This window comes from Macaca thibetana, chromosome 3 (assembly GCF_024542745.1).
Source record: "Macaca thibetana thibetana isolate TM-01 chromosome 3, ASM2454274v1, whole genome shotgun sequence".
Classification (NCBI taxonomy): Eukaryota; Metazoa; Chordata; class Mammalia; order Primates; family Cercopithecidae; genus Macaca; species Macaca thibetana.
The window spans coordinates 37,989,411-38,002,097 of NC_065580.1; the positions used below are offsets into that span (position 1 = coordinate 37,989,411).

Genomic DNA, 12,687 nt, shown 5'->3' on the forward strand with positions numbered 1-12,687 from the left:
GTGCACTACTAGTCCAAGAGGGCCACATCCAGATTTGCTCCAGACTGGTGTTTCTCACCTCTTCCTTGCCTGCTATTTCTCTCTTTCGCCCGTGCAACACCAGACAAAGCAAAGAGTAAACAAAAGGAATCCCTGCAATGATAGAGATTCATATTTTTGTCTTGTTTTCTCTCATTCTGTGTGTTTGAGTCTTATATTTTACCACAGAACCGTAGAGTTCAAAAAAAGCTTTGGTGGTCATTTCACTCATTCTGCTACATAATACAGCAACCCAGAGTTGCTTCTGTTGCAACAAAACTTCCTACTTTTTGGTTTGGGCTGTTCTATTGCTGGACAACTCTGATCGATAAAATGTCCTTCCATAAACTGGTCCTAGTGATGCCTTCTAGAGTTACTAAAAATAAATCTTGCATTCAAGCACCTCGTTAAACAATGGGAATACAAAAATATTGGTTCAACTACGTATAGGGCCTCCCAGAAACATTCTTTTCAGTTGAACAATCTGTTTTCTCATTCCTGCTACAGTTCCGGCTTCTGCTGCAACTGTAGAAATAAACCCTCTTGAAGTATACGTAAATAATTCTGACAAAATGATAAAATACACTCTGTGTCAGAGTCTTTTGAACTACATATTACTGAGTCTTGACCCCAGGAGCAGGTTAAACACTTAGAAAAATATGTATCTTTTTTTGGCCACTTACTATCCTATGAAGTAAAACAATGATTTACTGAATAGCACCTGGATGATAGGAAAGAGAATAATTTGATGGTGTCTTTTTTTTCTAGAGAAGTGTGTTATTAAAATTCTGGATCGTAATACATGTTTTTTCAAAGCAAAGAACTGGAAGACCAATAAAACTTATATCACACTAAGAAATAAACTACAGAGCATAATATAGAAGATGCAGATAGGACCTAAGTGATATGACGTGGTTTTTGACTATTCTCCTTCTTGCTTTATAGGTTCACAAGTAGCAAAAGCTGTAGACTTACTTTTACCAGAGAGCATCCTTAGGTAACACTTGTGTTACACTGTTTTACAGGCTATTGAACCTTCAGTAAATCAATTATCACCTCTCAGAAGATGACCCACATCTCCTGACCTGGCCTTTCTGCTTGCTTGAGTTTCTGCTGAATACATCCCTATGAAAAGTTCCCAACACCTACAACTGAATATGTATAGAATGAAACTCATCCAACCTGTCCCAAAATCAATAGGTCAAGTAACCTGCAAATGTAACAGGAGAGCCTCGAAAGCAAGGAAAGAGTAAAATTCTTAAAAATGGACACGAGTACTTAAAAGCCCCAGCAGTATAGAATCGTTGGATGTATAAACTATCAGCCCTATGTAATACTATATTTATGGTTTCATTATCTTTGGTGTAAGAGTGGATTTAAGTCTAAGTAGAATATCAGTGTTCCTCTAAAGTCAAATAAAATAAAAGTTTTATAAATTAAGTTTTAATATGAGTTTCCTGAGTGAATCTGCTGTTTTGGGAGTCCAAATATTGATGCACTGTGTTACCCTCTTTTGTTCATGTATTTAATACATACTTATGGGATGCCCCTATGTGGAAGGTGTGGTTATAAATGATAAGCAGAAAAGACATGGTCCCTGACCTTAGGAAGCTTACAATTTTTTTTTTTAATGTGAGATTTTTCCACGAGAATAATCCAGGAGAGTTGTCAGAATTTCATGAGGATTTACAACCCAGACCTTTTAATGAGAACATAGAAGTTGAGAAGGCTAAATTGAAAAACACCCATCAAGTTCATTTTACCCACAATAACATCCAACAGCAGCACTCTTATACTATGGCGTATTTTAAATACATCTCCCTACAGGGAAAATGTCATGTTCTCCTTTCTGTAACTAGTTCTTGACAGTAGTAACAATATTATCTCCCGTTTATGGAGTGATTACTATGTACCATTCTTAAAACAACCTCAAAAGGATCAAGTTGTAGATGAGAAAACCAAGGCTTTGAGAGGATAAGATACTTGCCCAAGGTTATGTAACCATTAAACAGTAACACTAAGGACTCCAACCTAGGTTCTGTCTTACTTCAATGCTTATACTTTTTAATTCCCAAAGTCTACTACTACCCCAAGAAAGTTATTATTGTGGTTAAACTCATCTTACTTATGGGTAATTTAAAGTTCGACTTCCTTATAGCTTCTTTATTATTACAAATAAAAAGAAAAATGTGAAATATGTTTTCCATTACAAAGGTTAAGATTGATCTGTAGTGGATGTTTCTTTTCTATACAAACTTCAGAAACAGCTTTTGGCAAGTAGCCACTATAAATAAACCTTCAAAATGAGACTAAATTCCAAGTGATATACTGATGTTGGACATTTTTTAAAGTGCAAGTGAATGTAAATAAAATATAGGAAGATGGAAAACTATTAAATTATAAACAAGGAAATAGATCTTTCTTTTTATATTTTCCACAGCATTAAGTAGTGATCTGTATCTCTTGCTCTATTAACTATATCTTTTAATAGTATTTCCCAAGAACATACTTGGGTAAATAACAGTGTCCTTATTAGGAGGTGAAAAGCTGTCAAGTAGCATTATTTAAATACTGTTCTCCAGAACACACTGTATCAAGTTTAATATCAATACAAATTCCAATAAATACTATTTATCATAGTATTAACTCTAGCCCTTTATAGAAATGTCTTCGCTATATCATGCTGTAATGTTATACTCTGAACTCATATTAAAATGTTGCTATATGAACCAAGATATGACATCTACTTCATTTGCAATACAAATGTTGCTCTGACTTTTGACCCATTGCATAACTTACCGTTGTTTACTTAATACTCCCTTTGAAAAAAATTGTTTTAAATATCTTATTTGAGCACGTGGGAAGTTAGGGGGATGAATCATGATGGTTCCTTCTTCCTGAGAGTAAAACTTCTATTCTTTCTCTTGTTGTTCTAGGTGTTTAGAGGCTCATGGACAAAACTAAGCCTAAATTATGGTAGCTAAGTGGAATAACCAGTTTGGCCCCTAATTTTATATGTATATTTTATTAATTTTGTTATTATATATTTTATTGTAAACCATCATATCCTTTTTGAATAAGATGTGGTGTAAGCTTAAAAAATGAAACATCCCAGTCCTAGAGTTGAATCCTCAACTTGGTATGACATCAAGTTACATAGGCTTATTCTGGATACAGGAGCTAGGAAAGGTTTTTCTGTAAAGGGCCTAATAATAAAAATTTTAGGTTTTAAAAGCCATACAGCCTCTGTTGCAATTAATCAACTCTGCCTTTGTAAAACAAATGCTGCCAAAGGCAATACAAAAACAGAGGAGAGTGGCTGTTTTCTAATAAAACTTTATTTACAAAATCAGGCAGTGGGCCAGATTTAGCCAGTGTACCATAGTTTGCCAGCCCTTGGCAAGAACATCTATATGGTCTTTTACTTTCTGTATTTCTTCAAAAAACATTCTATGTGAAACCCCCAAGTTATAAAAACAAGAGCAATTTTAAACAGCAAGACTGACTTTAATTCTGTAGCTTGATTGCAGGTTTGCATTTTGTTTTCCACGTGGATTATAATATACATAATTTGAAAGTATAATATGTATTCAGAAATTAACAGAAAATTGCCAAATATCCAGTACTCTTCAAGTATACGTAAATGATTCTGATTCAATGATAAAATCTACTCTAAGTCAGAGTCCCTTGACCACATACTACTTGGATTTTACCATTGGAGTAGGATAAAAACTTTCCTTTTTAGGCCACTATATGCTGAAGCATTGATTTACTAAACAGCACTTACATGATAGGAAACAGAATAATTGAATGGTGCTTCTATCTTTTCCTTTAGAGAATTATATGTTCTCACAAATGCAGGGGCATAAGATATATTTTTCCAAAGCAAGGGATGGGAGAACCGTAATAGTGCATGTTTTTACTCTGTTATGTTTTGTAGGCCTAAATCTGTAAAGACAATTGTCTTATACTGTTCTCAAAATCAGTTTAAAGATGAAATGCTGTTTGTAAATACCTATGCAGTTAGATCATAGGCAATGTAATAGCATAATAGCAAGCAGACTGTTGCATTGTTTTATTCCCAAAATTAACTCTAAAAATTGTTACTCTTTGAACCAATAATATGTCCCTCAGAACAGTGATCCCCGAACTGGGCTACACATAAGAATTACTTGTGGCTGTTTTTAACATGTAAACTCCTGGGCCCCTTTCTCTGGCTTCTGCATGAGATAAAACACTCACTGGACTTTACTTTGTCTCCTTCTAGAACTCTGATAAGGTTGGACCAAGTGATTCAGTCCCCACCACATACTATTCTGAAGTTAAGAACATTAATGCCTTTAACAGATAAGAGAACTAGGGCTCAGAGAACTTAACTTGCTTAAGTCATATGTTCATAGGCTTAAAATCTTTCCCAATAGAGACATCAATTTCTCTTATGTCATTAAAAAGGAATTAACCAGTCAGTGGGGTAACATAACACCCATATTCTAATGTCGGACTCAAAATTGCCTACTTTTTCCTTTTCAATAAGTGTCTAGTATACAAGTCATAGGAAAACTAAATCGAATACAAAACTCAAAGGTTACTCTACTAGTAAATATTATATTTAATAGTGGAGTATTACCTATCTGGCCTATGACCATTTTAGTTTTGCTGATTTTTATCCTTTTATGTTCCTCAAAAGTTTAAAAAAGAATGGCTCCAAGCTGGAAAGGGGTCACTTGTGCTTCAAAGGATGGTACAAAGCGAGTGACTTTAATTCTGTAGCTTGATTACTGGTTTGCATTTTGGTTTTTTTTGTGTAGATTATAATATACATAATTTGAAAGTACAGTATATATTCAGAAATTGACAGAAAATTGCTAAATATGTACTACTCCTCAAGTATACATAAATAATTCGGATCCAATGATAAAATCTACTCCAAGTAGATTTTAGAGGTGAATGGGGTGGATCAGGAAAGGACAGGAAAGCAGGTGAAATAGGCAAAATAGAGAAAATACCTTCTATAGGTATTGCCCTAGGATGAAAAATACATTTTATCAAAGTGTCAAATCTGCACCTGGGTACTCAGTACCATTTGTGAGAGTATCGGTTTTGTTTTTAATGTAATATTTTCAAATTGCAGGTTAAAAAGCAGAAAATGCAGTGGTAAAAGGAAGTGGAGTAGGGATCTGGATTATTCTGAATTGTTTCCTCTTTCCACAGGCTGCTCAACTTGGAGAGGTTTCATTTAAACATTCCCACTATAGTTTCATATTCTCTGTTGCTATACACATGGTAAAAATAACCATGAGGTGAATATGTGAAACTAAAGCAAAACAAATTCTGCAAGAATCACATCTCTAGGAAATACTGTTTTGTAGCAAGTACCTCAGTTCAAACATAATTTATAGATTAAATTTGTGGCACGGAAAATAGGCTGCAATAAAAATGTTTTCTTTCTATACAATAAATCGTCAAGAAAATGTTAGATTGTAGTCACGACTCTTTAAAAAAAAATTCAGGTATTTGATGCATATTGTTCTCACAGTAAAAACTACAAAATCAAATAAAAAAAATAAAAATCAATGCTCCATACTCATGAAATTGGGAAATTGCTACCCTTTCTTGAGACTTATCCAGTAAAAATATCTTATTATACACAGTAAAAGAATGCCAAGACAGAGGTAGGATCTAGATGTTTTAAAAGCTGTGGGAATGTGGGAAAAGTAAACCAAATCAGCATTTACACTGACAAATTCTAGGGACACTATATAGTTATCTTGTGCCACTGGGCCCAGCAGTTCCTTTGGCTGCCAGATTCTGTTGCCTTCAGGCTGTTTTTGCACTTCCTTGATATTTGGAAGCTGCAGAGTAAGTCTCCTTTCTCTAGTAAAACTGGCCCAAGAACATCAAGGGAAAGAGGAGCTATAACCCATCTGCTTTGCAGCTGGAGAAAATTGAAAACTAAAATTGAATTGAAGTTGAAATGTACAGATAATCCATGTTGTGCCCATAGAAAGTCAGTAGCAGCACCAAGAAGGCAGGGAATTTTAGGAATTTTCGAAAATAGTAGCATGTTATCAGGGCCACTCTGCACGACTCCAGGAGCATGGGTCCCATGGCAGTGTGCAGTAGTTATACAATCACCCCTTTTAGGGATGGGATGAAATATTTTGTGGAATGAAAGAAAGATTAAACATTTTATATTTTTTTCTTTATACCAATAGCTATTCTGATAAATAGGTTTTTAAATATCACTTATGGGTATTCCAGAACTTTAGATTGGTCTTACAGAATGGAGCCAACATCAGTGAAAATATAAGGTTTGCAAAGTTTCTTTTCAGCTTTCCTTAATATTCCAGAGCTTTCTTATTTTGTTTTCTTTTCCTCATTTGCTTCCAGAAGCTCAGTGCTTTAGATTTCCACACTACTCCTAGAAGGCAGTGATGACTAAATGGAGTAAACAAAAGCCTGTGTCCCCATGACCCAGGCTCTGCATATTTTAAGACCTTCTTTCTTCTCATCAAAGCAGATCTTCTGGATTCTACTTCCTCAGAGTTTCTTCTAAGTAGCTCACAATTTCACTGCCAATGTGTTAAAGGATGGTCATGGCTAAACAGTCCCCAACCTTCTCAGCAATATCTTCCCAACTTGCTTTCAGCACAAACCAGCAAGGGGGCATCTAACTGGAGGAGTGCTGTGCTGATGGCAAGATTGTTGTGAAAACTACTGTGATACCAGGATCTGACTATTCTCCCCCAAAGGAAACAATGGCTGAGATAAACAGTTAATTCAAAGTGCTTAACCTCCTCCCCTTTTAATAAATAGGAAAATAGATATATTGTACAATCATAAAGAGAAAAATCTGATTTGCTTATTCTGAATGAGGGTTCTGCATCATTGAGCTCTCATAACGATAGATAAGTGCAGGGTTATGGACCAAAGGAGAGATTGAAGTATCAAAGAGGTAAAAAGCCAGAGCAGAGAAAGTGAGAGTTGAAACACAGGTATCATCATCTGTCCATCCCTCACACCAGATGTAACATGCAAGGTGTACCACTTCAGCTGGTAAAGCCTCAGTTTCCTTTTCTGCAATCTGGGTTTGAAGTTGGAATTTATATTTCTTCATCTCAGGATGCTTGGCAGCTATTGTGTAGGTTAAATGTGATCATGAGTACAGAGGATGGCATGGAATCTGCCACAGTTACTTGCTCAAGAAATGGTAGGTCTTATTGTTATTGCCCTTTTGATTCTCATTATTTACTCAACTTTCTTTGCAAAAAAACTTGTTTAAAAACTTATCTCTTATTATTCTCTCCAAATGACAGAAATAAAGGTACTTGACAAGTAATGGTGCATATGATCAATATCCATACTTCTTTCCTATTTAGAGCCAATCTGTGAATCACATTTAAGCTGGCTTCTGGAAACAATTTCCAGCACATTCTACTTGCAGTCAGATGAAGCTGCAATTTTCTTAAAATATGAAGCAGTTTGGGTGCTGGGCAGAACATGTATTCAGTCTCATAAACATAAACATTTTTTATGTGGCATTTAAACATGAACTATGCGACTCCAAAATGCTACAAAAATATAAACAAAATAATTTCAGGAATAAAGAGATACAGTTAAAGAAAAATAGAGAGGAAGTAAAAAAAAGAGATAAGTTTTCTATGATGTGAGAAAGTTGGTCAAGGATAAACATTTGGTTTTATAATTTTTTTTAGAGGGAGATAGTAGCACATTCTAGAAATTGTTTAACATTATATGTCAAGTGACTTTGGCAGTTACTTCTTACTATTCTGACCTTGTTCTAGTAGCGCCAGTCCAAGGCCAGCATTGTGCCTTTCTTCAGCGATCACAACGGTATAGCCATGTTGAGTCAGAATGCGCTGGTGTAGCCGAAGCTCTGTTTTGCTGTAGAAAGGAGGCCTGTAGAGTATGGCCCTTTGGCCATGGCTGCCAAAGTGTGTCTCCATTGATTCTTCGACCTAAGAAAAGAAGGCATAAAATTTCAATATAAAAAAGTAGTACATTTCCCTTGAAGGACATCACGAATGCAAATCAAGGACTATTTGGGAAGTTTTTCTTAAGTTTTTCTCTAGAAGTGAAAGACAATTTCTCTGAAAGACTGACAAGGACAAAGATGACCTCATATGCAAGAACTGAAGGCCAGCTGAATTGTCCTCACTGTAACAGAAAGATGAAAATTTTAGGCTATAAAATATAGAGGTTCTTGGAGGAATACTGATGCATAGAAATATAGAGCTCAATTCTAGCTGAAAATACAAATTAATAGCAGTGCCTTTCATCTGCGCTGTGCTTTTATAAAGTAGTTCTAGCTGCATTATCTTTTAATAGCTCTTTTAAGTAAACACAGTCGAGGAAACACTCAGAGAGGATGGGTTTTGTACGGAAAGGACATGGTCAGGAAGGGGTCGAGGTGAGAAGCAGTCCAGAGCTCTTTGTAGATAAACAATGCTGCAGTTTCTCTCAATTAGGTTGTAGCAAAACTGGAACGCATCTCAGTGAGACAGAATGGGTCTTCACATGTGAGGAGAGGAGAACTACTGAAGTATCATAATTCCAGGTTATTATCTCAATAGTTTATTGCTCTTTCATATAAATATTCCTCTTTCTCAAAATAGAAATTGCAATTCTACTAACAAAGGAGATTTTTGAATTGACAAGGAAAAAGAAGGCTGAAATTTAAATTCATTATAAGGCTTAATGGCAGATACTGGGGTTTTTCTGAAAACTTGAGATTAAACCTCGATAAAGTACAGATGATTTTTATTACTAGAAGGAGTGATGAGATTGCATGAAGGTCAGCAAAAACCAGGAGAGAGGTTGAACAAGAGGAGCCAAAGGAGGTAGTGGAGAAGATGCGGGGGACTTGGTAAAAACACAGCTGGGAATCTAAATTACTTGCAATGACAGCTCTGAGTCAACCTGTCCATTTTATTAACCTAAAACATGATCTTTTTCATATTGTGAATGCCATGTTATTCAGCACTTAAATGTCTTCATTATTTCCCATACTGATAGAATCAATCAATTCTACATCTTTTATTTTTTCTTTTATTGTTTTTATTTTTCATTTTTTATTTTTTTTGAGACAGAGTCTCGCTCTGTTGCCCAGGTTGGAGTTCCGTGGCACAATCTCGGCTCACTGCAAGCTCCTCCTCCAGGGTTCATGCCATTCTCCTGCCTCAGCCTCCAGAGTAGTTGGGACTACAGGAGCCTGCCACCACGCCCAGCTAATTTTTCTATTTTTAGTAGAGATGGGGTTTCACCTTGTTAGCCAGGATGGTCTCGATCTCCTGACCTCGTGATCCGCCCACCTTGGCCTCCCAAAGTGCTGGGATTACAGGCGTGAGCCACCGCACTCGGCCCAATTCTACATCTTTATCAAGAAACACAAGATCATTTAAACTTATACCCTGCCTTCCTACTCTGGTCAGATCACATCACACTCTTAATCATCTTTATTCCTGACCCACAACCTGCTCTTTTGCACATCACTGTTCCTTCCACCTACAATTCCTTCCTCTTTTCGTTATTTCGCTTATCAAATTCCAAATCAACTCTCAATAGTCAAACATTATCTCTTATGGAAATGTTTAATTGAAATGCATACTTTCATTAGCACTCATGAAAGGAAATTACATTTTTCTCATATCAGCCCCTTAACAGCCCGGCCTGCATTGTTCATGTCTCTCAAATGTCTATCCCAAGACATGATATATGGTACATGCTTAATAAATGAAGATATTTAGTAAATTAATGAATCATAGCAGTTATCAAAATATTTGAAGATGCATATTGAAAGAAAGAAGAAACAGAGTTAGATTGTAAATCCTTTGAGGTCAGGAATCATATGCTATTTTTTTATTGCTTACAAACTATTGCTAGCTGAAAATTCATAGATAAAGCATAGAGTAGTTCAGGAGGACACAAACTCTGGATCTAAACTGCTGGATTCGAATCACCTGACTGCACCAGCATTATCTATGTGACTTCAGACAATACCTTCTTCCTAAGGTGCTATGAGGATTAGACAGTTAACACTTGTAAAGTGCTCAGAACCATGCTTGCTATGTAGGAGGTACTATGAGGTATTTTTTTAAATAATAACATATCAAAAAGAACAATGAGTCTGGAAAAACTGCTTCTGAGTTTGCGCTCTGCCTGGCACACGTTAACATAGTTGCTTACTATGTGTGTGATAAGTATAATGAATATAATGAAAAGGAATAGAACTCTGGCTAATCGTACCTTCTGTACGTGCTACTTTGGGAGAACGAGATTGATTAGATATTTTCCTTTGTTAAAAGACACTGCGTTTTATTGATGAGAAAACCATTTAAATGCAACAATTTAAGTGAAAATTGGGACCCAATTCTCCCCAAATGTTATAATTGTTGGCAATAATAAATGTATAAGGAGTGTTTGAAATCAAATACACATTTAGCCTTTGGACACAGGGGTTAGAGGGAACTGAGTAGCCTGTAGAAAGCCAAAGTAAACAAACAAGTGTCTAGGTGCAAGGGGAAGACAGATGCTTCCCAGTATATCAGTGTCACTCAAGCAAACCCGCTGTATCCAGAATTCCCATGTCACATTTTCTTTTGTAATCACAGGATGCTCCTCTCTATTACAGCTGGCTCAAATACAAAAGGGATTTCACACAAGGAAGATATATTTTAAAACTTTGAGTAGTTTTCATTTTGAAAGATACCATCCTCTTTTTCCCCCAATAAAGATCAATTTAAGCAAGAACAATGTAACTTTTACTAATATACCCTGTAGAGGGTATATTACATCTAAATAAAGTACAATTATTGGCCATATTTGGTAATAACCTTCATAGCATAGACTGAAATTTTAACCCACATCTCAGACTATAGGGAATAAATAGGAAATGAGCTTGTCAGTAGCATTATGTTGTATTATCCTGTAATACAAACTGCTGCTGTCCTTGTCATATTTATAACACACTGTATCAGCAGAATGGCTCAATACCAAAGGGCAAGAACAGTTTCAGCCGGTCTGACAACAGGTGCACACATTGCGTATGTGAAATTAAAACGATGTGAACAATTATGTCAACCACACTAGCAAGTGCGAGGTCATCAAACGCTAATAGCAGCACTTTCAGAAATAAGAGGTCCTGATTATTCTCACAATTCCAAAGGTATATTTTTAATGGAAGAATACGTTTAACCTGGCCACTGCTACAACAACTTCACTTGAAACAACCCTGCTGGCCCAGAATTTAGAAAAGAATGAGTGTTACTGAATGTTGATTCTGAGTGTTCACTTGCGTCTCTCTCATCTTGAGAGAGCTGCAAAATATTTCCTTAGAAATCCCTTTGTTAGACGACATAAAAGTTATTTTATAACTGGACACTTTTTATTTTTACTGAAAGGATGTCCAAAATCTGAAAACTTTGTGCCATCTGAGATAAAGCAAAGGACAGAATGTTGTCATAAAGTACTGGGAGCATTGGATGCAGCAATGTAGAGTAAAAAGAGAAGATTGGGAATCAAAAATCTGGATTTGAATTCTGGCTCCATCACTTGCTTGCTTCATCTACTGAGCTAAATTATTTAATCTACCCACATCAGAGTTTTCTCACATGTGTAAATGAAGTAACAAATCCTACTGTATGAGGGAATTAAATGAATTTTCAATATGAAAGTGTCCAACATGGTGTCTCATCAATAAATTATGTTAAAGATATGTAAATAAAACTGAATAATAATCTATATTATAGTATAATTTTATATTCAAAATTCCATAAGCTTTTCAATTAATATGGTTTGATCTCTGTCATAACAGGCATTTTTGCAATAATATGTATGATTTCATATACCTGATATACATTTTCCTCTATAGGAGTCATTATGTTTTAATGCATAAATATAATTTGTTTACTTATTACATTTATTTGATTTTTTCTTCCTGGGCCTCCCGTATCTTAGAAACTTATTATGTTTATTTTCTCTCTCTTCATACCAGGATGGAAGCTAAATGAAAGCATATGTTTTTGTCTGTTTTGTTCAATTTTGCTTTCCCAGCCTAAAAACAGTACTTGGCATATAAGAGACACATAACAAATATTCTTTGAATGAGTGAATACAAACATCTTTTCCTTCAATATGTAGAAGTCTTTGTTGTAAATAAAGCCATGGAAGACTGGGAATAGAAAGTGGTTAAGACTTGTATTCACAAATTTATTTCAATAGAACTGTAAATACTAGCAAGAATGACAAATATAGAGTTAAATATTTAAGCAAAATAATGAATTTACAGTAAAAAATTTAATAAAGAGCTACATTATAAAAGTACTGCATTTCTCAGTTACTTACACTGTTAAAAAGTCTTTACCAAGACTCACCATGAAACCAAGAAATATAGCTCTTCAAAATATAGTAAGGCTGAAAAATAAAACTTGTTTTTTTTTCACATAGCAGAAAGATTTTTTTCTGGATTTATTAAAGTAGCCATGTATTTATGACATCTTTTGATGCTCAAATACAAATCATCTAGTAGACTTTGGATGTGTGTCATATATGACTAAAAGTTAAATCGCCTTCCTGGTCCAGACTTTGGCATTTTAGAAATATTATAGAGTCTATCATAGTGAATTATGTTTTCATTTTTCCACTGTAAGA

The 12,687-nt window shown here is 35.2% G+C and overlaps 1 protein-coding gene across 6 annotated transcripts in view; it reads right to left on the reverse strand.

Moving 5' to 3' along the window:
* The window catches only part of CPED1 (cadherin like and PC-esterase domain containing 1), a 311,112-nt gene that overhangs the window by 276,211 nt on the left and 22,214 nt on the right, over positions 1-12,687 (reverse strand). For all 6 annotated transcript variants that reach the window (XM_050785084.1, XM_050785080.1, XM_050785078.1 and 3 more), the window contains one exon: positions 7,814-7,997. In XM_050785084.1, coding sequence (XP_050641041.1) covers positions 7,814-7,997 — 184 coding nt within the window. The remainder of the gene's footprint in view (positions 1-7,813; positions 7,998-12,687) is intronic.